Source organism: Lepisosteus platostomus, chromosome 2 (assembly GCF_059453375.1).
Source record: "Lepisosteus platostomus isolate fLepPlt1 chromosome 2, fLepPlt1.hap1, whole genome shotgun sequence".
Taxonomy (NCBI): Eukaryota; Metazoa; Chordata; class Actinopteri; order Semionotiformes; family Lepisosteidae; genus Lepisosteus; species Lepisosteus platostomus.
The window spans coordinates 58,884,073-58,909,319 of record NC_142612.1 but is presented as its reverse complement, the minus strand read 5'-3'; the positions used below and the strand labels follow the sequence as shown (position 1 = coordinate 58,909,319).

Below are 25,247 nucleotides of genomic sequence, written 5' to 3'. Positions count from 1 at the left end.
TAAATACGTTATGCTGTTTTTCCATCCTGCAAATCAATTACACAGCCCTAATAACTGTATCGCATTCAGCAGTCCTAAAAGCTTGAGGTTTTGACTCAAGCTTTTAGTGAATAATGACTTCATCTTCCATTCTGCTGTTTCTTAGAATGCTGAATGCGTCTCTATTTATTCTATTATAAATACTTCAATGTATTATTGTTGCTGGTGATGGCGGTGGTTTGAATTGCAATTTGTGAAAGAGAAAGGCAGCTGTGGAACCTTGTGAAGACAAACACCACTTACCTGGTCGATGTGCGCCTCCTGGCGTGCGATACTAGTTTCACAGCAAAAGCCTTGTAAAAAATTATAAACAAACATGGCGGTCGACCGGTGGGAGTGAAAGAAACGTCTGTGCATCTTAACGGCGAGGATTTTTAACTGCAATTTCCCAGTATGATTTCATATTTCTTGTATATGACACACCTATATGGGTATATGAACACAACAGGATTGGCTGTAAAAATGATTTTTACACTTGAAAAGTTCAAGGAGCTTCGTAAAGGGCAGTTAGATTCTTACTGAGTGCCTGCATGTTGACATCAGGTTCTGTAGGTAGAAGTACTTTACTTTGTTGTATTAACAATATTGAAAATATTAGCTCTGCGTTTTGGGCATGTGATTTAGCAAGAACTCTCTGACATTTCGGTTTGAAGTTAGAAACTACTATTTTCAGTTGTAGCACTCTTTAACTCTGAAATGAGACGCCCGCTGTCATTCTTCAGTAGGACAGATTTTAATAATTTAAACGTACATACTGTACAGTATGCAGCACGTTAGTGTGCATTTAAGATCTGCATGTAGGGGATTTACCTGCCGTGTTGTAACTACAGTTTTCGATATAAAATACAAAGCAAGAATTATGATGTTACTACAAAATTATATTTATGTTCATCTAACGAAAAAAAATCCAAATGTATTTATGCACAACAACCTCAAATTGCTGTACAACAGTATATAAAACAGAAACCAAAAGAAACCCAAACATGCACCCCATGTTTTTCAAAGGGGTTAAACGCTTCTCCACAACTGTATTTGTGTCCAGATCAAGGCTGGATTAATTTTTAAACACTGAAATTGCTAGTTTACTGCATGTTTAAACTAAATTATTCCATATTTGAAAGTGTTGATTTTGTTAATTCTGAGATTTTGGGTATATATAAAATAGGAATAAATATCATACTGCTACTGATTACAGATTTTGTGATATGCTTCCATAGATTGGCCTGATGATGGACACACAGGGAATCATTTATCATACCCGTCAAATTGAAAAACATCTCCATGAACAGAACCATCAAGATATTATGCTCTTATTAGAGGAATTAGAAATGGCTCACATTACATTAGAACAACTTCAGGAAACAGATATTGCAAAAGTTGTTTATCGGGTCTGTAAAACCTGCCAAGGGACTTTGGTGAAGAAAAAAGCGAAGGTTTTACTGTCAAAATGGAAGAAGCTGTTTACCAATCCTTGGTGCAAAGCATCCTATCACCTTGCAGGAAAAGGCCCTGATGAGAAAAACAGTACCCGAGGGCCACACACAGAGAAAAACCCATCCTGTTATCAGTCAGAAATAAATGAGACTGACTGTTCACAGTGCGGTCAGTTGGGAGGAAACGAGAGCTTTATCAGTGAGAAAGACAAAGCTAAAGAGAGTAATGAGGCAACACAACATAATTTATTCCACTGTGTGGCCAGCAGAGGGGAGGTACTGAAAGAAGATGAGTTTGGTTCAGCAATAAGCAAAAATGAAAACAAAAGTGATCTTTCTAGTTTGGAAAACAACGGAAACACCCTAGCAGTTAGATCCCAGCCTGGCACAGTGGAGAACGCTGGACATGATACTTCAGGGGTGACTCTGGAAAAGGTACAGCCTAGCAAGATACCTCTTAGGTCCAAATGTATACAGCTGCTCTTTCAAGCCCTTATTCCTGGGGGAGATGAGCACACAGAATCCGCAGGGAAGTGTCAGGAAGTTGCCTGTGCGATTGAGGAGCACGTTTTTATCCTCCATGGGAAAAACGAAAGAAAGTACAAGTCTTGCATTAGAAGTAAAGTTTCTAACTTAAGGAACCCTAAGACCCCTCACTGGCGTCAAAACCTGCTGGGTGGACAGCTGAGCCCTAAGGTGTTTTCTGAGATGTCAGTGATGGAACTGGCAAGTGATGAGCTAAAGCAGCTGAGGTCAGCGTACATAGAATCTGCCATTAATGAACACCAGCTTCCCCAAGGCGTGGGCGGGACCCAGACAGAAAAAATAAAGTGCCGGCGATGTGAGAGGTTTGACTGCACTGTGACACTCATTTCCAGGGGTACCCTCTTCCTTCCTAGCTGGGTACGCAACGGAACCCCAGATGAGCAGATGATGACTTTTGTCATCTGTAACAAATGTGGCGAGAAATGGTATAACAGTGGATGGATTTGTTTATAGTAACTGGTGCAACCGGTTCGAACAGTACATGTTAATGGGTTGAAGGTTTGCATTTCTGGTACAGCTCGGCTCTCTCCTTGGCACTATAAGACAGTTGTGATGATGAGGATCTTTAAGTCATTTTATTGTGAAAGTGTTGTACTTTTTTTTCCCCCAATTACTGCCAAAGTGCCTCAAATTTGTACTGGTTTGTGCAGTTACATTTTTGTGTGTGGATTTTTTGTGATAAGCTACCGTGTGTCTCGTTTTTATGTTATTTTTTGTGTTTGGTATTCTTGACTCTGTATTTTGGCCAGAGATTGAATGAAATATTCAGAATTTGTTTAAATGAACTGGAAGAACACTTATTAAATTAAAATAGCTATGCAGTGATTGAAGATAATATCTCAGCAGTTTCTGTTCATTTTTATTATAGATGAATAAAACAGGCCATCCTTTGTCACTCTCATTTGCAGAACACAGTATGTGTCAGCAAGTACAGCTATAAGATATGCCATGGACTGTATTTTAATCATGTTTTAGAAAACTTGCCTTTTCAAGATAAGCACATTACATAAAACAGAATCTCGAAGAAGCTGAAAGTGCCTAAACAGTTGATAATTTAACAGACTAAATCTTGATCCAGAGCTGCATTATTATAAATATAGATAATAAAAAAAGTGTGCAGAGTAATCAATTTAACTGCACTTAGATCATATGGTCTTTACTCATACATGTGACTTTGTTCAAAAATGCTCTGCATGTGACTTTTTTCATGTCGTAGACACTTCAGGAACCCTACTGCATGGTACAACTCCTTAGCCTGTCAGAGTTATAATTTAAGTAATGGCTGAATGCTATTCATTTGTATTTCAAAGCAGATTAATACTATCTTCCTGTCAAGCTTTATCAACGTGAGATATATGATTTAAAATCATCTATGCCCAGTAATACCTAATAAGTCATTTTATGTGTGTATGCTTTGGTTTTAAATTTCTAACTGTATGCCTTCTATTAATGTCACACCTGAAGAAAGCTACTCCTTCAAAATGTTGTATCTGTTCCTTTCAGTATGGAACAAACCTTTACCTGTTCTATTAAATTCATTGTGCCATTTTCAGTAGACATCTAATTACAGTATATACTGTATAATGCATTTTTGAAACAATTTGTGTTTAAAGTACACCCTGTTAATTAATTCCAGGGTTTCTTTTTTAGATTGTGAGAACTTTTCATCAGGAAATTTCCATAACCCATCATAATTGGTCATAAAAAGTGCTGCTACATGAGTTTTCCCATGTTTATAGATTATCTTTCTGTTTTGAAATCATAACAATGCTACTTAGAAATTTGGGGTATGCTCCAAAACTAATGAGTTGGCCTGACAATATTACATTTTAACTCTCTTCTTGCTTTGGAATAAATAATAAAATACTTTGAGAATTCACTTCACTAAGGTTACACAATTACAAAGTGTGAGCTAGAAAAATCTCTTTTAAAACCACTAATGGCAACTTTTTTGTACTTATTAATATTAATAATATTGAGTTTTGTTTTTGCACTTTAGCATAATATTTTGTTGTGTGCACTTGTTAAACTATAAATTAATCCCTTAACTGTTCTTGAAAAAGAAAGGTCTCTGAAGTTTCTACAGCATTCTACGACCTGGATGTTTCATTCTCAGGTTTTGTTTTGACCTTTTCTTTGCATTTTCTCGCTCAGTGATATTTTCAAAAATATATAGTTCTTTAATGAGCTATGTTTGCAGTTCAGTCTTCAGTTAGGTCACTTTTGTGGAATTATATTTAATATTCAATTATAGGTAACGATGTTAAGTTATGTCTTCAACTCAAAGTAGTGGTTTATTCATGTCTAAGGACTCCACTTACCCCTCACAGATGTGAGGTAATGTCCATAATAATAAACCAAATTAGAGGTTATGAACCAAATGTATTGTCTCTAACTTTAAGTGCTGAGAGAGGGAAAACCTGCTGTTCTGCAACTTAGTTTCCACCTGACAAAGGCAAATGCAATAAGAGATTTTGAAAAACCTGTGTAATGTAGACATCTCTCAGAGTTACAGAGTTTTCCTACCGTACGAGACTGGACTGGAAAATTCGCACACTGGCAGTTGTGTAAACAGCAGACAATGTGCACAGATGAGACAATCCATAACAGAAACCTAGTCACCTGTATCAAGTTAAAGGCAGATGGAGAAGTTAGAGGTTTGTATTCAGTTGTAGGCTTAAAGATAAAAAAAATGACATCTAGACTTGAGTTTTAACAACAAAAACTCACAAATGGACATTTTCTGATATTGGATAATGCAAAATTAGAAATTAATACAATTCTGTTAGATTTCTGGTTGCATGCAGACATAGTGCTAGACTGGACCCTGGCTGATAGACAGTTCTTAGCATGTTCGTATTTGTGGCAAAATGTATATACAGTATATTATTGTGAAATGGTGATAAAGAACCATCTTCAGAGATGTGGGTTTTCTGGGAGATTCAGGTGTTATCTTTGTTTAAACTTTGATACATGACCAGCATAACAAAAGCTTATTTTTATATTAACAACAAAAACACTTAACAAATACCGTATATTTGATTATGTATCTTGTTCTATTTTTTTATCTATCTATATTTTGAGGTATGGGTACCTCTTTGGAACACCATTGGAAATAAACACGGTATAGACAAGTCACTTCTTGGTAATTAATTAACATAATACCTTGAACTGAAAGACTTAATGTACATGTTAATTGTTTTTCAATATCCTGGATGTAACTTGCACCAAGTACTTCTTACCTGACAGTGCTGGCAAGAAATTTAGCACAGTGCACAAGATATGTTGGAGAGTTTATAGAATATACGTATTATTAATATCATGTCCTATAAGCCCATCTACTCCCAAAGCCACAAAAAATGAAACCCCTTCAGGAGAATTTTATATTAGTAGAGAAAGAGACCAAATTTAATGCTTAACATTTTTGATTACATGCATTTAAAAAAAAACTACCAGAAATGCAAAACCACTGGAATAGGTAAAAAAATTAAAACAACAGTATAGTGTCTGACTGCCCTTACAAATTAAACAAGGTTATGTTTTATCAACAGTGAACTACTGTATGCGTAGTTGTGTTATGGGAAAATTAAGTAAATTAGAATTAGCCCCTAGACGCATTTATTACTGCTGAGGTGCTGCATATCTCTTGCAATACCTCAGTTTATCACTGTGACAGTTTACTGTTTACTGTGATAGGCCTTTTGAAATCTTCGTAGCACTGGGGCAATCAATTAACAGTCACAAACATTTAATGGTCCCCGATCTTCAATGATTTATGTATCAAAGGAGAGAGGAAAATTCAATGTGACAAGTTCCAGTCTCCAGAGTCATAGCAAAGGATAAATGTTTGCGTAAACGAGCCTTGCTCAGGGCTCACATTTGGATATAGAGTTCAAACAGCTTGACTATTCATGCCAGAGGTGGGAATATTTTCATGAAGGCTTAAAGCCTGTCTGATCAAATGGATCGTAGCAGAAGGATCTTTTTTTCCAGAAAGTTATTTAAAAATAATGTCTCTGTCTTGAAGATTCTCTGTTTGTTGATTCTACTGTATGTCTCCCCTTGTTGTGTGTACCGTGCCACAGGTTTTGCTGGGTCATGCACGTAAATGTTTTTATGTGATGTAATGCTGGTGAGTGTGATGGGTGTGTGCCCTTACAATTATCACTTCGCTGACTTCTGTAGAAATGTTCTAATAGGTTACTATAGAGAACTGGGACAATTCTAAACCGGCTATAGGCCATCCATTGCTTATTTCATAAGGGTGTTCACACTTAGCAAACGATCTTTGGACTAGGAATTTCAAGAGACAAACAGAGCTGTGAAGTACAGTTTAATGTGCTTCATGCAAATGTCTTAAAAGAGTTTTTTAAATAGTCATTCCCTGTAGTCTGTCCTTCAATTCGCCTACATTGTACTACAACTTGATGATCACCATTGTCCACATAAATGCCATTACACTAGCGCGCTAGGTGGATTTCTTTCGGAAAGGTGAACGTGTGTCTGCAAGCATGAACCGCTAACCCGTGTGTGAATACATGCTGAAGACTACTGCACTGAACGTTTACAATGCGTTTTGGAGAGCGTGTAGCTCCGACAGGACCAGAATAGTTGCTTGTCCTTGTACTCGGAGAGATGATACCGGCGGCGGCGGAGCTCCGGCAGGAGGCGGGACCTGACGCGGGGTCACATGAGAGTCAGCGACGCCATGTCAGTGCGGAGCTGCGGGGCAGGGAGACCGGGAAGCGGTCAGTAAGACGTAAGAAGAGGTGATAGCACCGTCTGACGTTCACGCCGGTCCCCGATACAGGTGAGGCTCAGGTATCTTTGGGGGCTGCCCTGAAACTCGTAACGTGTCATGATCTGATTTCTACCCGGGCAGCGTCACTGTTTTAATCGCGGCGAGGAATAGGCAGCTATAGTCATCTGGAGGTGGAAGAAAAGTGGCAGAGAAGCAGGCCAGGGTGAGAAACTTACTCAACTGTTTATTTCATAATAATGAATACTAAAAGCTTCACTTGGTTGCCCGCCTTGAAAATATTGTACTCTTTCTCTTAAGGCATGATCTGCTAGTTGCTTTTTAGTGACGTAGCAGAGAGGCAGTTTGGTTTGTTTACGCTGAATTAAAACTTAATTTCTGCTGCGCGGTGCAGCAGATTATTGTGTTTCTAGCTGTATTTTTAATTCAGCGACAACATTGCAATCTTGAAAACGTTTCTGTCGTTTACGAGTGAGCATCAGCGCACAGATCGCCTGTCTAGTGCGGGCCTTGATATTAACAGACGTCCAGTTTTGTTTTCTATATTGTCTTTGTCTGCTTTTGTTTATGCGGGCAGTTTCCAGGTGACCTGCTCGGTACAGTATATAATAAGTTAAGTGAGCTACACGTACAGAAGACGCTAGTCTGGATATCCCTCTGATACTCCCCTCTCATGACTCCAGGCTTGTGCAGTATTTAACTGTAAAAATGCCAGCTTCCTGGTGGAGTACTTATCAGGAAACACCCCGTAGAAAGATATATGAAAAACGTTTATATCGGTAATAACATGTGCATAGACCCTACTACTCTGTGAGTCTAGGGCGATTTTTATGCTACGAAATTGTTGAACATCAGTTCCTAATACAAAAAAGCCTTAGGCGCAGAAGCTGGGAAGAAGAATTAGGTTTTATATAATAAGTAGATCAGTACAATGTATAATTCTGTACCAATATTTAGAAAGAAACTCTTTTTGTAATGGTGTTAGATCAATTACTTGGAACTGGCCACAGTTGGCTTATTTATTTATAGTAAAAGTTATAATTTACTATAAATACTCAGTTTACCTGTAATAAATACTCAGAAAAAAAACAACTGTTTTTTTTTAAGTTACTGTCGGTGTTGTGAACATACACGATCAGGTACCGTATTGAGCTTGAGGGGTTGGGGGACACGAGTTTTTACTTTTTCGTGGGAGACGTATAGAAATCTGAGATCTTGTGACTTGGGAGCGAGTCCTATCTATTGCTGCTGGTCGCGGAGCACATGATTCAAGACACAAACAGAGGGGGTTTCCGAAAAATGAGCGCTGCGGGGCGCCGAGATTTATTTCTGATGTCTCAGACTTGGCCCTGCAGAAATTGTTACTTTCATTAGAAGGTATTCGTGGGAGATCCTGGAAGGAACTGTGGGTGATGCTAGCAGACAAATGTGGCTGAACGAGAACGATTGAAATCAGGTTTTGTTTGCAGAAAATTGACTCTTTTTAAAGAAAATATGTGAAGTTCTCAACTATTAAATGCCAAAAGTAGATGTATTTTTTTAACAAATCTACTTATAGCAGATGGTCGTTTGGAAAATTTGAAAGTTATTTTTTTTTTCAGACTTTTGGCTCCATGAGAGCCACTGCAAGCTCTTTAAACATTTCCTAGACCAAACAAGTATTAAAGTTAAAATGTGGGGTGTTTTTCTACATTTGTTTCTTTTATGGTCTATCTATTGTTGCATACATGCTATCAAATTGTGATTTGATAGCATGTATTTAGGACTGTATGATTTGGATTAGTTGTTTCAGAACATTCTGGAAACTGTGACTTTGTAGGCATGCATGTGGTTAGTTCAGTGGTGATCTGAAAAATAAGGTCAAGATACAACTGTGGTAAGATACTCCTCAACTAACGAAAGCAAACAACATTTCGCATCACTTTGTATATCAACTCTGCACAACATGGGATTAGGGTTATGAGACAAATAATACACACTTTCCCCACATTAAATGTAAGCTCTTCAGAGACTGGATAAAGACATGCTTTAAATGCATTTGAAAAACTGTCGTTAGAGGTTTTACTCCAGGTCAGTTCAGGCAACATAAACTAATAGTTGGTGTATATTGTATGCAGGCAATACTGGTGGTTTTGCAGCCTCAATGTGATCTACTGTTTTTCAACACATCAGATTCATATCTTACATGCTAAACTGTAAGATATAAACAATAGAATGAGAATAATCTATTTTGCCAAGATGTATTTTCTTACCAAGAAGATATTATATAAGATATATAAAAATATATTCTTAATAAAAGGGCATTTTTATATTTATATATATTTTTTTTTACTATGCAAAGGGTTAGAATGATTTGTCTGAATTGTCCTGAAACAATGTAAAATCGCTTAAAGCATAACATCCTTTTTATTTTTCAGTAATAGTTTTTTTCACTGCAGTTCACGCTCCTGGAAAAAATCCTTGTTTGATACGGATTTAAATACTTCTGTTACCAACTGGAAGCCCAGCAGGCTGGGAACTGTGAATCCACCTGGGAGCCTGGGAGTGTCTCCCTGAGGCCCAGGAGAAATGTGAAACTGCAGGTGGGAATCGGGACAGCATCATAAAAAGTGGGCCAGGTTCTTTCCAGATCCATTTTTAGGATGCCGTGGCGTGCACTGGGAAAAACAGGGCTGTTTTATATTTAGAGGCATTTTAGAATTACTGTCGGATGCGTTGCACTTGCTTTAAAGGCCTTGAGGAAGATGTGCCAGGCATATTCAGTTGTGTAGTGCATTGTCTCTGGACCCAGTTTTAGAGATCCCTATTCACTTTTCTATATATTTATAGAAGTGATTCTTCAAGATCATGTTCATCTCCACTACCCAAACATGTGTTTAAGTTGGAGCTTAGTTGAAATGAAAACCATATCTTGTGGCTCTTCAGAACTTAATACGTTTGTATATTGCAGAGGGACCATTGCATTAATCAGATTTTTCAATAACATCAACTTTGTGTATAGGATATTTGAATTGGAGCCCTTTACTTATAATGTATTAGGCTGCAATCCAAAGTTGAATTTTGGGGGGAGATAAACTAAGGATTCCTTTCTAGTCTGTCTTATCGAAACGTTTCATGAATGGAATATTTCCCTCTGTTCTGCTAGTGCCCTTAGCAAGTAGACCCCATTGACAGTGATCCAAAGCACAAGAGCAGTGAATGTTTCCTTGTTAGACATGGAACAATATGTACTGTACCACTGTAATGTGTCAAGAGTTCAGTATTAGTCGGGGAACGGCACGGAGATATATAGACCCTCTTAGAAACTAGTTATTCTGAACTTGCAATGCAATCCGGTTAGAAGAACTGCAATCGGACAGTGTGATTTTATGTATATGACACATCATGATATTCTATCGTCATAATATCAAGAAAAATATTAACGTGATGTGGGTTTTGAAACATTCTTTTGTATCTTTCTTCTTGCATATTCCTCTGATTGTTGCAACCATATTTTGTGCCCTTTCCAAAAGAAAGTATGAGGAAACATTGTTATGTTTTTGTGGGATGCCCAGTAAAACACTGCTGCTGTCTGTGCCTGTCCCAGACCTTACTGAAAGAGATCTAAAGCTTCCTTATCAATATTTTGAGATGTGACCCCTAAGAAATGCCACACCCAGTTACAATAATGTTGAATCTAGACCTAAAATAAGCATTGATTACAATATTGTGAAGTATAGTGTCTTTTGCAACTAAAAGATGGTAGTATTTGTTAAGTGTATTGCCACCAATTACAGGGATATGAAATGATATGCACCAAAGAACACACTTGGACTTGATCCATTTTGCACATTAGCTAATTTAGTAGCTAAAAGGAATATAAAAGTTAGTTTCTGGCCAACCAGCATTTGGGCCTCAGTCACCTGGCTTGGAAACCAGTTCTAGACAGCTACAACTTCGTGCAAAGAAGTATTTCCTGTTCTCCATCCTTAATTAATTCCCTTTTAGTTTTCTGTGGTGACACTCTTAGGACAGCATCCCTGTGTAACTACTGAGTCTGAAAAAGAACCCTTATATGATCCTGTCAGAATTTCTTATGGATTTTTTATTTGCTATTACTTGTTTGTTGGACATTCTTTAACAAGGAGACTCAAACTCTTGTAGCATTATTTAATCAAAGAAGTATACAAGAAGACAGCTTCAGTGTTTACAGAATTAGTGGTACTATGTACATGATAAAAGCTATGGGTTAATGGATGTACTGTATATCTAAAACTGTAACAATCAAAACCACTGCATTTATTAATGCATGCTGTGTATTACAGGAATCCAGGTAATATGATGGTGTGTTATAAGGAATAGGAGTTAAAAATGCTTCTAAATGGGATGGCCTTTAAACAGTTGATGGAATGTGGATGGAAACATGTCTGAAGTAGAGCTTTGATCAAGCCTAGAATTAGAAATACAATATCCTGCAATGCAGTTTGAGTTGCTTGGTATTTATGAAACGTGCATGTATTAATCGTGTCTACTTCCTGTTACCAGTAGTTCGTTTGTCTGTGGTATTGAGAACCCCTGTTGCTCCAATCTCTCTTCCTCCTACGCTTTCTTTTCTCCTCTGCTCTTGGGTAACCCCCCTTTTCCCTGCAACAGCAGGCCTGCACGTAAGTGTGGTTGGTTGGCTTGGACAATTTCAGTTCCTAAGGTCAAAAACTATCTGGTCTCCACTAGGCTTGAAAGTCCAATACCTCTGTCTGCAGATATAGTTAGATGTCTCACTTGTACAGACATCCAAAAAAATCCCCACCCCCCACCCCCCAGCTAGCAGTTTTGATTCAGCATCCAGAATGGTTTCCAACATGGACACTATGGATAATTGGTACAGCTACGGTACAGATTTCAGTACATAATATTATTGGTGAAAATTTAATAAGAAGTACATCTACTACAGAACCCTGTGGTACTCTGCTAATTCAGTCACCCCAATCTCGCAGTTGGTTCCTTATCTGTTCAGAGTTTTTACAAAAAGAGTAAAGAATGTGGAGTTGTACCATTTGTTAATAAAGGAAAGGAGGTTGTTATATACCTTTTTCATTGCTTTCTCTATTTTGGCTGTGATCTATAGCACAATAATGCAGATCTCTCATTGCCCCTATGAAAGTCTGATATCTAAGGGGAAAGTGGAGCAGTGTTGAAGGGACATGTCCATTTCTTTAAGCAAGTTTGATGTCTTTGTTCAGTATGTCAGATGTCTCTACATTGTTACTTTGGTTAGAAATAAGGGGTTATTTGAAAAGATGCAGTGTGATCTATAATAAGAAAAGACAAGCAATTAAACATCACAGCTTCAAGCCACTTCATTTTCTACACCTTAACACCTCTGGGCTGTTGTTGAACATGAAATCCCCTCCGCTACATTTTAATTTTGTTGCTAGAAAACTGGAATGTAAGAAGGAAATATGTTTAAAGAAAGCAGCCTGAATTTTGCATTTAAGATTTTATTCTCAATTAATAGGTACAGGGATGCTCAGCACTAATCTGACAAAATTTTGTCTTAAAGGCTTTATACATTGCATTCTTGTTGTGAACTGAACATACTCTTAAATGTATCCATTGCCAGTCACCAGTCAAGGACAGTTAAAACAATCAAGGACCTTAAAGTAAAACTTAAAAAAGTAACTTTTTATTTTTAAGCAGACCATGAGACTGACATTCAAGGTAAACGCTGAGCAGTGATAGCTCATGAGAGAGGTTAGAGATGAGAGGAGGACTCATCTTGCTTGCCTGTGTGCTTAATGGCCACAAACCCCATCAAGACACTTCCTGAATACCCCACTGACTCAGCATCCACAATGTGACTCTGCAGTTTCTCCCAGACACATGCTCTGTGTGTTAACGGAGAACCATTTCTAATTCTTAGTTTCACTGACGTTACATTTATAATTTTACATTCTATTACTATCAAAGGTATGGTGTAAAATATAATTCTTATCCATTACTAAAATCCAGAAAGGGAGGTCTTAAAATATGCAGAATTACAGTATAAACATAATTGAATTTTCCATTGCAAATTTGTTTTCACCTATTCATTTCTTGTACTTGTATTTGGCCATCACACAGTTTCCAAATTTATTTGGGTTTCCTAATCGTAATTTTCCATAGACCAAATATCCGAGGAAGGAATACCAACGTTAAGCACAGCCCACAGGACCGAAGCCAGTCAACCTTGTGGTTTGGAGTAGATGGTTATGTTTTATGATTATGATTTTGATGTGCCCATGTTTTACAAGCCTGAGGAAGAACAACAGAAGTCTCAAACTGACCCACTATTCCACAATAAGTTGACCAGAATGTTGCCATTGCAAACAGCCCCATTAACAAAAACTTACTTATTTTATCTTCTTCTTTGCCAGTTTTATTACAGAGGTTTTCTGTTGTATTACAAGATGCTAAGCTGTGCGGTAGATTCTGGAGTTGCATGGGTGTGCATTGATTGAGAGTGATGCGAATGAACCTTTGTAAAGTTCCTGGCTCAAGCAGCTGACGCAGGCGGTTTGTGGGTCTGGTTGCTTGTGACGAACAATAACCGCCTTTTCAGCAGTTTTGATCTGCTTAAGAGCAGAAAGTGCCAATACTGTAGTATTGATTCTTTGTACCTCTTGGCAGAGAAAAACAATGTTTCTTACGCCCATACAAAGCCATAATTTTCAGCCTCTTGATGAGAACTAAACTTGGAATTCTTTCAGATTGGCTCTGACTTTAGTGAATGGCACCCCAGCGACAGTGTCCCAGTTTATTAAGCTATCACTTACTGTATATTATGATCATCTTATAAACATGTTTCATTCTACCGTGAGTATCTGTTTGCAGTGTGTGTATATAGGATCCCTGATAAATAGCTCAGATGCTCGATGTTGTCACCGTAACTTCAAGAAATGTGTGTAATAATAATAATAATAATAATAATAATAATAATAATAATAATAATAATATTTCTTTATTAGCCCTATACAATTTCTTGCATTAGGAATTCGTCTTTTCGCATACCCCAGCTTTTCTCCATGGAGACACAGACACACAGACATGGAGAAGCTTGGGGTCAGAGCACAGGGTCTGCCATTGTACGGCGCCCCTGGAGCAGTTAGGGTTAAGGGCCTTGCTCAGGGGCCCAATGGAGTAGGATTCCTCTGCCGGCCGCGGGATTTGAACCGGCAACCTTCCAGTCAAAGGCGCATATCCTTAGCCACAGAGCCACCGCTCCGCCCCCAATGTGTCTGGCATTTATTTAAGGTAAAGATCTAGATTGTCATCTGTTCACGGGCAAGTAGTAGAAAACGCGTAACTTAGAGAGCTCATTTGTGCGGAGAGATAATATGGGTGAGAAGCTGTAAGGTCTTAGATGGCTTTTGGCATTGGCAGTGCAAGACTGGACTACAGCCAGAAACTGGTAAGTGCAAAGAATGTTTTGAAGAGATGTTTTATATATAGAGTTAGACATTCCCGGGTCTTGCTGCTATGATCAAGACTATCATTTTGATGTTTCTTCCACTTTTTAGTACTTATTATTTTTAGTACGTACTGTAGCCTTGCGTTGTGTTCACTGACGATGTGAAAGATATTTTGCTTTGCAATACAATTATTACTGTGTCAAAATTGTCAGCTTTACTACAGATGTATATATTTTTTTGCTTGCAAAACTGCTTTTTGGTCATTTCCAAACAGTGTATTTAAAAACCACAGTGAAGGTATAGCAGACCATTATTTGTCTCTAACAAACAAACATAGAGAATAGAGGAATGCCACCTTTTCCTTTCTGAAAATTACTTGCATGTTACTAAAAATAAAAACTATAATAGGCCTGAACTATTCTGTTTACAAGACAAAAAAAAAACTGTTCTGTTCCCTGAATTTAGCAACTTCATGCCAGATCTATGTCTTTTTAAAATCAGATATTTAAAATATATGACGCTAACCATCAGTGTGAGGGTAACTGCACACTAGATGTAAAAATGATGAAAAATATAATTATATTTTCCACATGTGTAGTATCTGGACCTGACTTTGGTGGCCGGTAGGTAAAATGATAAATGCAGAACTCTGAGATTATACAGTACTTAAACACATTTTATCTTCTTAAGATGGGAAATTAATAAAATTGTCAGATAATGAGTTAAATTTGATCTTCCAATTTTCTCTTATGTGGCTTAACACTAACATTGAAAATATAGGCTGATAGTAAATATTATTTGAGTAATTTCCTTTTATGGTGTTAATTTTTGTGACTTTGGCTGTCATTGAGATTTGAAATGGAAATGCTGTAGTCAAGTATGTTACCGTCCGTCTCTTCTGTTGATTTTAATTATTTTATCTGCTTCTTTATTTGCATCAGTATCTGTTATACAGTCTATTAATGACATTAATTTGTTATGCACACCGGAACTGAAAACTAAAGTGTTAATTTTTTCCTTGTAGGTACTGAATGATGATTTACACTGAACAGTAAAGGTAAGGAATCATGATGTTTCTCTGTCCTTTATACATCTCAGTATTTCCTTTTATACATCTCATTATTTCTATTATTGTCCTCATAATAACATAAATGTGATCAATTTAGAAATAATAAAAAAAGATAGAATAGTCATAGTGTTTCCTAGCCAAGTGGTTTAATTGGCCCAAATCTAATTTTGTATACTGTCCAGTATGTCCAAGAGTCTCTAACAGTGGTTCTTGTCATAGTTTTAATTAAGATCACAGGGAGCTCTGTTTCTGGGGGCAGGAGTCATAAGCAAATTTCCTGTACAGCAGTGGTAAGTGCGGTTCTGTTCTTGCATAGCACAGCATTACAGCAATTACTCCTTTCAGAACTGTGGAACTAGAGGAATTTATTTACAGTATGTGAACTTCAGAGAAAGTCATATTCTTCCAGTGTTCAAAATCGGAATCAACAAAATCTGATTAAAGAGAAAAGACCAGAGCAGCCCAAGAGCTGTGAACCTTTACAGCCAGCTTACATTTGGGTAAAATAAGACAAAAGCAAGATTACTTTTTTTTTGTAGGCACCACTGAAGCCATTCGGGTTTTCTTTTGAGGAAAAAGCGTAAATTGTGAATTCAAAAAATTCAAAAAAGTTAAACTTTACCAAAGTATTAGTTTTTCTGTCCTGGTTTCCATGAAGATGACTACAGTGTGTATGTTTGCACTCCAGCTTTATTACATCAAGAGTGTAACATAAAAGAAATTCAATGGTTATCTCTGCACACCTAGTAAATCAAATACCTACACAAACCTAAAAGTGTGTGAGAAACAATGGCTGTGGAAAACACTTTTGACTCATGCCTGTATTACTACATTTGCAACTATTTACAGAAGGTGTGAAATACAGAAATTCTTCCCTTAAAGAGTGGCTTTACTGTTATGCTAGTAACTATGATGAAAAATAAGGGAATTTGAAGCTGTACTAATTCTTTTCAGCTTTCAGACTTGTATTATTTAAAGGTTTTAACGTTTGAAAACTAAAAGGATTAAATGAAAACATTTTTTACCTGGTTTATAATTTCCTTCATATTGTAAAAAAATATGTTCCTCATAGTTGTCATCTCAGCTTAGTTGAGAACAGGTGAAGAATTCAATACATCTACTAAACTCTGTTGCTGTCAAATTCAGTTAAAGGGGAATTGAACTGAATTGTCATAACTACTCGTTTGATTTTTAATCTCCTGTATTTATCTCCGATAATAAATAACCAACTTCAACTTATTGTCTGAATCTACAATGAACTACAATGCTATTTTTATATTTCGGGGGTAGAAGGAATCAGCATTGATCAGTGCATTTCAAACCACAATGAAAATAAAATTTATAGAGTAACTTCCTCCAGCTTACACATCACAAGACAGAATTTCCAGGTATGTGTAGTGACATTGTTGTCGTTGTCTGTGATTCAGAACGAGGCAACAAAACATCCAGTATGGTGAAGCGGAACTCTTGTAAACAAGAACGCTCTCTTTTAATCCAATAGAAATATTCCTCTTTTCAAGATGGTTTTGTCAAAAAATACTACTTGTTAACTCTCGAAAGAACACTTTGGAACATTACGTACGTCATGACAGTGACTAGTGAGCAGGAAGGGCCCCTTCACGTTGCAGTTTTGTGCGAACTCTTGCTCTTGCAACAGGGGAACCTTACATTGTTTTCACAAAGTTCACGATTTTGTGCTTAATTTGGAATGTCATATTTAGCAATACTCTCAATTCAATTATTTTATTACCGAGATTTAATTACCAGTCTGAGAAATTGGGTCTGCAGTTCCCCTTTAATCGGTCAACTCTGTGCTGCGAGCCAGTAGGATAAAAGGTCTCAGATCTAAAATACCATCCCAGGTATGTTTTTCTGATTCTCATGTTTAGTTCCATATCCCCCGTTATGGGAAAGGTAGTCCCGGTGAGAGTTACAGCAGGCCTGAGTCTAGATCAGGACACAAGGTAGGACTGCTCCCTTAGATGGGATAGTGGTCTGTCGGGGGCAGGTACAGATAGTGAACCCAGGTGACATGCTTTTCAAAGGAAGGAAAAACAGACCAATAAAAGGAGATCATGCAGTTCCACACCACAGGCTTTCCTGTCCAGAATTGGAGCTTTGGACAATCTATTTAATGAGTAAATACATCTTTTATATGGTTTTGTTCTTCCCTTGTAGAGTTTCCTTACTGTTACTGCTCGAGAGCACAAGGCTGATATCTATTTTTTTCCTGTGGTTGTTTATGAAACGGAAAACACTTCAAATACAAATCGCATCTTCTCATCTTCCCTTCAGAAACATAAGAAAATGTTTTCTAGATGAGCTCTGCTCTAGTAGCTCACCACATGCTGAGCTCTCGGGTTGACTTGTGCTGAGACTTTGGGTTCTTGAATGACCCCAGACATAAAGGAGTGATTCAATGTAAACCTGTGCCTATTTATTGCTGAAGTTTGAATAACATCTTGCAAGAGCATCATCCATGATGGGCGTTCTGACATTAATGAGCATTAAAGATGATAAATTTAGAGATGCCGTGCTCACAATTGACTGATTTTGTCTTGCAGGATATCCTGTGCTCGCAAACCAATCACCCTCAACCACAATGGCGTCGAAATCGGCGTTGCTCAAAGTCATCTTGCTGGGAGATGGCGGCGTCGGAAAGAGTTCCCTGATGAACCGCTATGTCACGAACAAATTCGATACCCATCTGTTCCACACTATCGGGGTGGAGTTCCTGAACAAAGATCTGGAGGTGGATGGACACTTTGTTACCATGCAGATCTGGGACACTGCTGGTCAGGAGAGGTTTCGAAGCCTGAGGACTCCCTTTTACCGAGGCTCTGACTGCTGCCTCCTCACGTTCAGTGTTGATGACAGCCAGAGCTTCCAGAACCTCGCTAACTGGAAGAAGGAGTTCATCTACTACGCTGACGTCAAGGAGCCTGACAGCTTCCCCTTCGTAGTTCTGGGCAACAAGGTAGATGTTACAGAGAGGCAGGTCACGACAGAGGAGGCCCAGCAGTGGTGCAGAGATGGCGGCAACCACCCATACTTTGAAACCAGCGCCAAGGACGCCACCAACGTAGCCGTGGCCTTCGAAGAGGCGGTCCGCAGAGTGTTGGCCACGGAGGACCGGACGGACCACCTTATCCCCACAGACACTGTGAACCTTCACAGGAAGCCCAAATCCAGCTCTTCCTGTTGTTGATTTCACACACGTCATTCACGTTCAGATGTAGAGACTTGGGCTTGATGTACAGGCTGCAAAAGCGTAGCCCCGTATGTTTGACGCTCGCATCAAAACGGCAGCAACAGTAACACGACTTGTGCTGCTGGCTGACATTCCATTGTGTAGATTATTGATAACCTTATCAATCATCATAATGGATTTTAACGAGGGTGCTATGAAGATTAGGTTTTTGACTAAAACTGTTGGACAACACTGTATAAGATTTAACTTTCTTTAAAAGGGGTATATGGATTTAAAAGGTGCCAAACCTAAAAAAATAATTCTTAGAATAAAATCTCAGTTGTTTTGACAAGTAAATGATATCTTCTGACAAATTTTTAATTTCTAAGACATCAGATGTACAAGTGAAAGAACACTTGACATTAAAAGCTCCACTACTTGGGATTTTTCAGAAAGGAAGGTGCAAGTGACAGAATAACAGGTGGCAATGCAGCCTAATGTTCCTTAGTCAGAACTACTAATTTAATTTTTAACCACCTGTATTTATCTCCAATAATAAATAACCAACTTCAACTAATTGTCTGAATCTCTATTTTTATAGACACGTAAAGTTAAAGAGCGTGAATGAAACATTTGATAGGAGAAGAGTGTATATTGACTGATTGGGAAATGTTTCAACAACAATATTATACGTTTTTATCAGATTTTCAAAAATGCAGATAACATTCACAGGACAAACATTTACATTCTTAAAGTGTATATTGTGTAAAGTAAGAGATGGGCCACTCCTACAGAGAAAGCTTTAAAAGGGAAAATGATCATATAACTTTTTTTTTATTATGCATGGCCAATTTTTCTGTTAAAAGACCATATAAAAGAATTATACACATATATTTCGTTATTCTTGTTTTTGAAATAATGCTCCACTATAGAGGTACAGTACAGACCAGATGTAAAAACCGCAAATATCTCCAATATTGCGTAAGCCAATTTCCTGATGAAATTGTTTTAAACATTTACCAATACACAAGCTTTTCCCAGTTTGAAGATGGGAACTATTAATTGTTTTGGCTTACTGCTAACTGCTACAGCCAGTGAAAATGAGGACTGTATGGCCACCCGAGATGTGCAGGCTGAGATGTCCTGCTGCTTTTTCATGTGGTAAGCACTCTAGTCCCCCAGGGGAGCGTCATTGTCGTGGTGCAGTCTTGCCTACAGGCCAAAGGAACCCACGCCTGATTCCTATGCATGAGTACTGGCATTGCTCAGGCACCTTTCATTCTTCATCTGACATGTAACACATTCACCTTTATGATGCATTTGATGCACTGTTTCTAATGCTTGCCTGTTGATGGAGTGTTTTATAAGCCAAGCCTATAATCTCATTCCCGTAACTTTCCAAGAGGGAAAGAAAATTGTACACATTCATCAGTTTTGTGACAGCTGGCCACAGCTTATGCATACACAACCAGGAAAGAATTGTTTTATTGAAATGTATCTTGTATGTGCTGTAATGCCACAACGATGTTGAATTTATTTTACATTGTATGCATTTTACCTCAAAATTAAATTCTACTTCACCTAAACACCACACTAACTAGCAGGTTCAAGACAGTCTTCCAACTTTTATGATGTAAAGCAATATACTTGTTTATTGCAATAGTAATGTTTATACACCTGATTATATTATTTAAAAATGTACCTTCTTTACTACGAAGAAGAATTAACTACAATCAAATTATAATGATAATGAACAGAAGCCCTTTTCCTCAGATTTGAATTATTCCTCAGCCTGTAAAGTAATACTATAAATAAGATGGGATACATTCAGAAAGCATAAGAATTTAAGTCTCCTTCAAGACTGTTAAGCAGAAATAAACTTTATACAACTCCGTATGAAACAATAAGATTGAATGGAATTATACTATAATCCAGTCACAAGTTTTTTGTGTGATGAATAATAGGATAATGAAAAAGGGAAGAACACTTTAGCAGTCACCTTAATAAAAATTCCACATTTCATATCGTTTTCTCCCTAACAAAATATTATTTTATAGCAAAATAAATAGTAGGTATAGTTTACAAGCCAGAGTGACCAACATTAATATTCAGAGAGTATATAAGAGTGTCTTTATTGTTCCCGGGGAGGTGGGCGCAAGTTGTTTTACAGCAGCAGTGCTAGTGTACAGACAGAAGGAAAAAAAAGATAGGAACAACAATATACATACATATTTACATTGAAGGTCAAGTGTTAAATAACGATATGGCTACATGTATGAATGAGAACTGGAATCTGTTGGTTTTGGAGTTGGGGAGTCGGTATCTGCGTTCTGATGGGAGTAACTGGAAGTTGTTAAACAAGGGGTGTGAAAGATCATTGCAGATGGATTTTGCTTTACACAAAACACGCAAATGATAGAGGAGAGGGCCGGAAGATCAACACCAATGACCCTCTGACATATTTTCACAAGGCTGCCCAGTTTGTTCTTGCTTCTCAGATTCAGGTTGCCAAACCAGCAAATCAGGTTAAAAGTTAGAACAGATTCAAGGAAGGACCGCTAGAACAAAATCAACAAGGAATCATCGACCTTAAAATACTTAAGCTTCCTTAAGAAAAAAAGACACTGTTGACCTCTTCTGAGGATCAGGTCAGTACTATAATGTAATGATACAGCATAAGGGAAGACATACTAAGTACATAATCACATACAGGTATCCTCACACAAGCAAGACAATGTGTATTAGCACAAGAGTCTGTTAGCGCTGTAAATTGGCCTACAGGTAAAGTAAAAAAACGAAGATGCTAATCAGAACAGTCAAAAAGTGGCACAACTAACTGGGTTCCCAAAATATATCCTTTATGTGGGTATTTACAATGTTCACTGCTTTGGATTCTGTATTTTTACTTTTCTTAATGTTAAAATGATTGCAAAGCACAAGTTCTCACAAAAAAGTCAAAGTATGTGAGAAATGTAAACCACAAAGTCTAAAGTAATTGTAAAACTTTTCCTGTGCCTTCACCCCTCATTAATATCCACTCTTGCTGCCTGCCTGACACAGTCTGCCTCCATGACAGAGCTGTGACAAAGTTTTGCAACATGGGCATATAGCAGCATGATAAGGGCACTGTGTTTCTGAATATGATTCCCCTCCTTCTTAGCCCATTTGTCCTCCAAACCATCACCAGTCTTGTGATAACAGGAATCAGGCAGACTCCTTAAAACACTGGCCAACACTGGATATGATTTTGAAGCCCTGACCCGTGTTCCCCGATGTAAAGCATGAGGGCTCGGCCTTGTAATGATATCATCGGCCTTAGATACAGTATCTACTTTCGTTATCATCGCTCATCTCTGCTTTGCACTAGAAAAGCCTATAAACTCTGGCCATCTCTTGCTCTCCCAATGTTTCTGTGAAGCAGAGAATTGATTTCTAACTCTGACAGTCTCTAAAAAAGGTAATTCCTTAAGTCATGGTGCTATGGACTTCAGTGGCCTTAAGGTTTGATGAATAAGAGCGTCTCGGAGTGAAACCCATCAGGTGTGATTTCTTTTGGTGTTTCAAATTCCAGTTTATAGGTAGTCTCTTCACAGGACAAAAAAAGCTTTAAACCACTTCTATAGTAAAATTTTTCTGCAATAAAGTTTTTGGATATTGAAAATGAATACTTTTAATATGCATATCAGATGATAAGTACTGTTCATATTTAAATTCCTGTAGATTTGTGCAGGTCTTTTTAAAAAGTATTATAAAACACTTTTTCATTCTCATTTACTTTTTAAACCTGCATTCTATTGAATTTTTACTTATTTATTTAAAGGTTTTCCGAGATCCTGCCCAACAAAAGGTAAAACAAAAGTCCCCAAATACACACAAAAAGTTAACAGCTACCACATTAGAACATTTCAGATTAAAAAAAAAAACGTTTTAATTAGAATAAATGTTCAGAGGAAAACTTCACTGAAATACCCACTTAAAGGAAATGCATAAGGTGCATTTGGGGCTGCCACATGAGGTGCATAAAGAGGTATAAACCACCTTAAATCAGAAACATTCAACAGCTGTTGTGAATTCATAGCAGATTTACAGCAGAGCTGGATCCTCTCTTAACTCAGGAGGTGCTTCTTGCCAAGAAAGTGGACTTTCCGGTCAAAGGCTGTTGATCTGATCGGCGTGTTGGCTTCATAAAATGGGTTCATTGCAAACTAAAAAAAAGGAACAAGTCTGTAATCAAGCTACTTTGGATAACATGCTCCCTGTGTCCCTTTATACTGTGACCTGTCTGCTTCATAAGTACTCCAATTCATAGTCTCAGAACACATTCAATGAGATTTGAGAGAATTAATGCTAAACCACTTTTTACTGAAATGCAGCTCACTGTTGTGCTAGATTGAAATCATTCCCTTAAAAGGCATAAGACCATTTGAAAGTTCAGAAGCAGCCAATAAATACGACAAAAAAGGGATGTTTTTGAGACACTACTGGATCAATATGAACTGGCATATTTACAGGAATGGCAATGTTTTTTATACACAGTTCTAAAGTTCTAAGAAGGAAATTCCCAAACGATTAACAAAATCAGAAAACAATTTAAAAAAGATTAATGGGGACATTGACTTACTTTAATATACAAGTCATATACATCAGTAAAAAAGTTCTTTATCCCATCTTCCTGTCTTACATCATGGAGCATGATAAACCTCATATGTAGGAAATTAGTTAAGGAAGTAAAATCTTGAAAAAATATTTTTTCATGAAGTGAAACAATAACAATCGCACCTGATTTTGAAGAACTTGATTCTTTCTCGAAAAAACAATACCTATTAATAGAAGGTTTCTGATAGTATAAATAAAACATTAGCAGACTAATTTTCTAATTACACCTTGATAAAAAAGAAAGCTACTAAAACATGCAGACAGATTTTCATGGATTACTCAAGCCCTTATGGTAAAGGATATGCCCAGCTGTGACAAAGGCAGAGACGAACCACTCGTTGAACTTGTCAACCGTTTTCAGGTACATGTTGTTTGACAACCACATGTTTTCATCCACCAGGTCGAGAGCAGCATGAGCTATGAACTGGTTGAGGTGCCGATGGTCATCCTATAACACAAAAACACAAAAGCCGGTGCTTTCCAGAGTAAAGAACATTGTGCTGCACATACAGACAAGTAGCTTTCAAGCAAACTTTTATTTTTCATATGGACCAATCACATCATGACCTGAAGCAAACTAATATAATTGAAAGATACATAAGGATTTGCAGAAACCTGGCTTAGACGACCTTCATGTGAAAATTGATTTATCTTATGCAATTCTACAGCAGGTTTGGCTATTCTGAAATCACCTGATATTTTCCAAAACTGATATCTGGCTGTAGGCACTCGGTAGTCTTTAGTTAATTTGAACACATATAAATGCAAGATTATTAAAAAAAAGGAACACAATCTAGGGGAAACAATAGGAATACTCGGCCTGTGCAGCCTGTACTACCAGGGTGGCAGACAAGAACACACCTTTGATTCTGCTTTGCCAGCAGGAAGAAACTCCATTTCGAAGACTGGGTTGTCATGGTGACCAACAATGACGAAATAGAAACTTCCAGACATTTTTCTTCTCAATTCTGTAATTGCAAAAACAGTGCATTTGACTCCATACACAGCTAAATAACACATACAAGTTGTTTTCCACAATAAAAATGCAAATATTCAATCAGACGTTGATCACTTCTTGTGAAGAACAGTTCACCATGACTTTGTAATTACCTAATGTACATTAACACATACAGTGGGCATAGTCTGAACCTTTCATCAAATCCATCTGAACCTTATCAAAACCACAGAACACAAAGTTAAGTTCATATACTTATACCTTTTTTATAATTTTCTTAACTGAAACGTTCAATTATCATTAAGCAGTCATAACCACGATTTTGTTTATTGCGTGTAAGGACTTTTGCACTGTGCAGTTAATTTGATGCTAAGAACTTACATAAATGGGAAACTTAAATGTAACTAAACTAGAAGGTGAATTTATTTATTATTTAATAATACGTAGCGCTATTATACTTTATTTGCATACCAGCCTACAGTACTAAATATTTTTTACTATATTAATAATATTTTCTGTCAAATAATTTTAAGTGTACGGTCATCTCTATAAATACCTCGTAATATGACTGTATTGTCCACATAATAAATTTCTACCTTCGCACATATATAATATAATCCACTAAGTAAACATCATAGCACTACAAAGAAGTAAATGAACTAATCAAAAGACAAATAGTGCCTTAAATGACAGCCTCGCCAGCTAATGCCATTGCATTCTTTAAAAGGAAAACTAAATTAGAGCATTTTACTAGTGTTTAGCTGCGATGTGACATTTTGTACAATGCATGGCACCCGACTACCACGACTACATGTCAGTGTTATGTTTTACTCTATGTCAGGCGACATCAAAATCAATAATAATAATCGTGTTATATTTTAACTCTTGTCGCAAATCAATCTGCAGTAACTGAGAGACAGACCTGAGGACTGGACCACTAGCACACAAACCTACAATATAATTTAAAAACATGGGTGGTTTTTATTTTTTATAAAAATATACTATACAATACAATGCGTGTAAACAATAAGCGAATTAACTTACCACCACTGTTTCTTTACTTCTCGTCGTGGGGAAACCTAAAACCCCACCAACACAGTCGACGCGGACTGATGACGTCGCAAGCACGGGGTCCATTACATCAGAGGTAAAAGGCCAACAAAAAAACACAGA

The 25,247-nt window shown here is 37.4% G+C and overlaps 3 protein-coding genes and 1 long non-coding RNA gene across 5 annotated transcripts in view; 2 read left to right on the top strand and 2 right to left on the bottom strand.

The window, feature by feature from the left end:
* The window catches only part of LOC148676617 (uncharacterized), a 38,904-nt gene extending 38,314 nt beyond the window's left edge, over positions 1-590 (bottom strand). Inside the window, exon 1 of the long non-coding RNA XR_015927889.1 lies at positions 283-590. This is a non-coding gene — a long non-coding RNA (uncharacterized LOC148676617). The remainder of the gene's footprint in view (positions 1-282) is intronic.
* tceanc (transcription elongation factor A N-terminal and central domain containing) lies at positions 336-4,399 on the top strand. Its single transcript, XM_088609723.1, has 2 exons — positions 336-430; positions 1,257-4,399. The coding sequence occupies exon 2, from the start codon at positions 1,266-1,268 to the stop codon at positions 2,469-2,471; it is 1,206 nt and encodes a 401-aa protein (XP_088465849.1). The 5' UTR covers positions 336-430; positions 1,257-1,265; the 3' UTR covers positions 2,472-4,399.
* Positions 4,400-6,683: 2,284 nt separating this feature from the next.
* rab9a (RAB9A, member RAS oncogene family) lies at positions 6,684-19,036 on the top strand. Of its 2 annotated transcripts, none has more exons than XM_088609619.1 (3): positions 6,684-6,828; positions 15,229-15,261; positions 17,838-19,036. In XM_088609619.1, exon 3 carries the CDS (start codon positions 17,876-17,878, stop codon positions 18,479-18,481), a length of 606 nt encoding a protein of 201 aa, XP_088465745.1. In that variant the 5' UTR covers positions 6,684-6,828; positions 15,229-15,261; positions 17,838-17,875; the 3' UTR covers positions 18,482-19,036. The 2 variants fall into 2 exon arrangements, with proteins under 2 accessions (XP_088465745.1, XP_088465755.1); XM_088609629.1 differs by lacking the exon at positions 6,684-6,828 and adding an exon at positions 6,845-6,982.
* Positions 19,037-20,575: 1,539 nt separating this feature from the next.
* On the bottom strand, positions 20,576-25,242 carry trappc2 (trafficking protein particle complex subunit 2). The gene is made up of 5 exons (XM_088609643.1): positions 25,119-25,242; positions 23,981-24,087; positions 23,424-23,567; positions 23,085-23,171; positions 20,576-22,668 (listed from the first exon to the last, which is right to left on the bottom strand). Exons 2-5 carry the CDS (start codon positions 24,071-24,073, stop codon positions 22,570-22,572), a joined length of 423 nt encoding a protein of 140 aa, XP_088465769.1. The 5' UTR covers positions 24,074-24,087; positions 25,119-25,242; the 3' UTR covers positions 20,576-22,569.
* Positions 25,243-25,247: the final 5 nt, after the last annotated feature.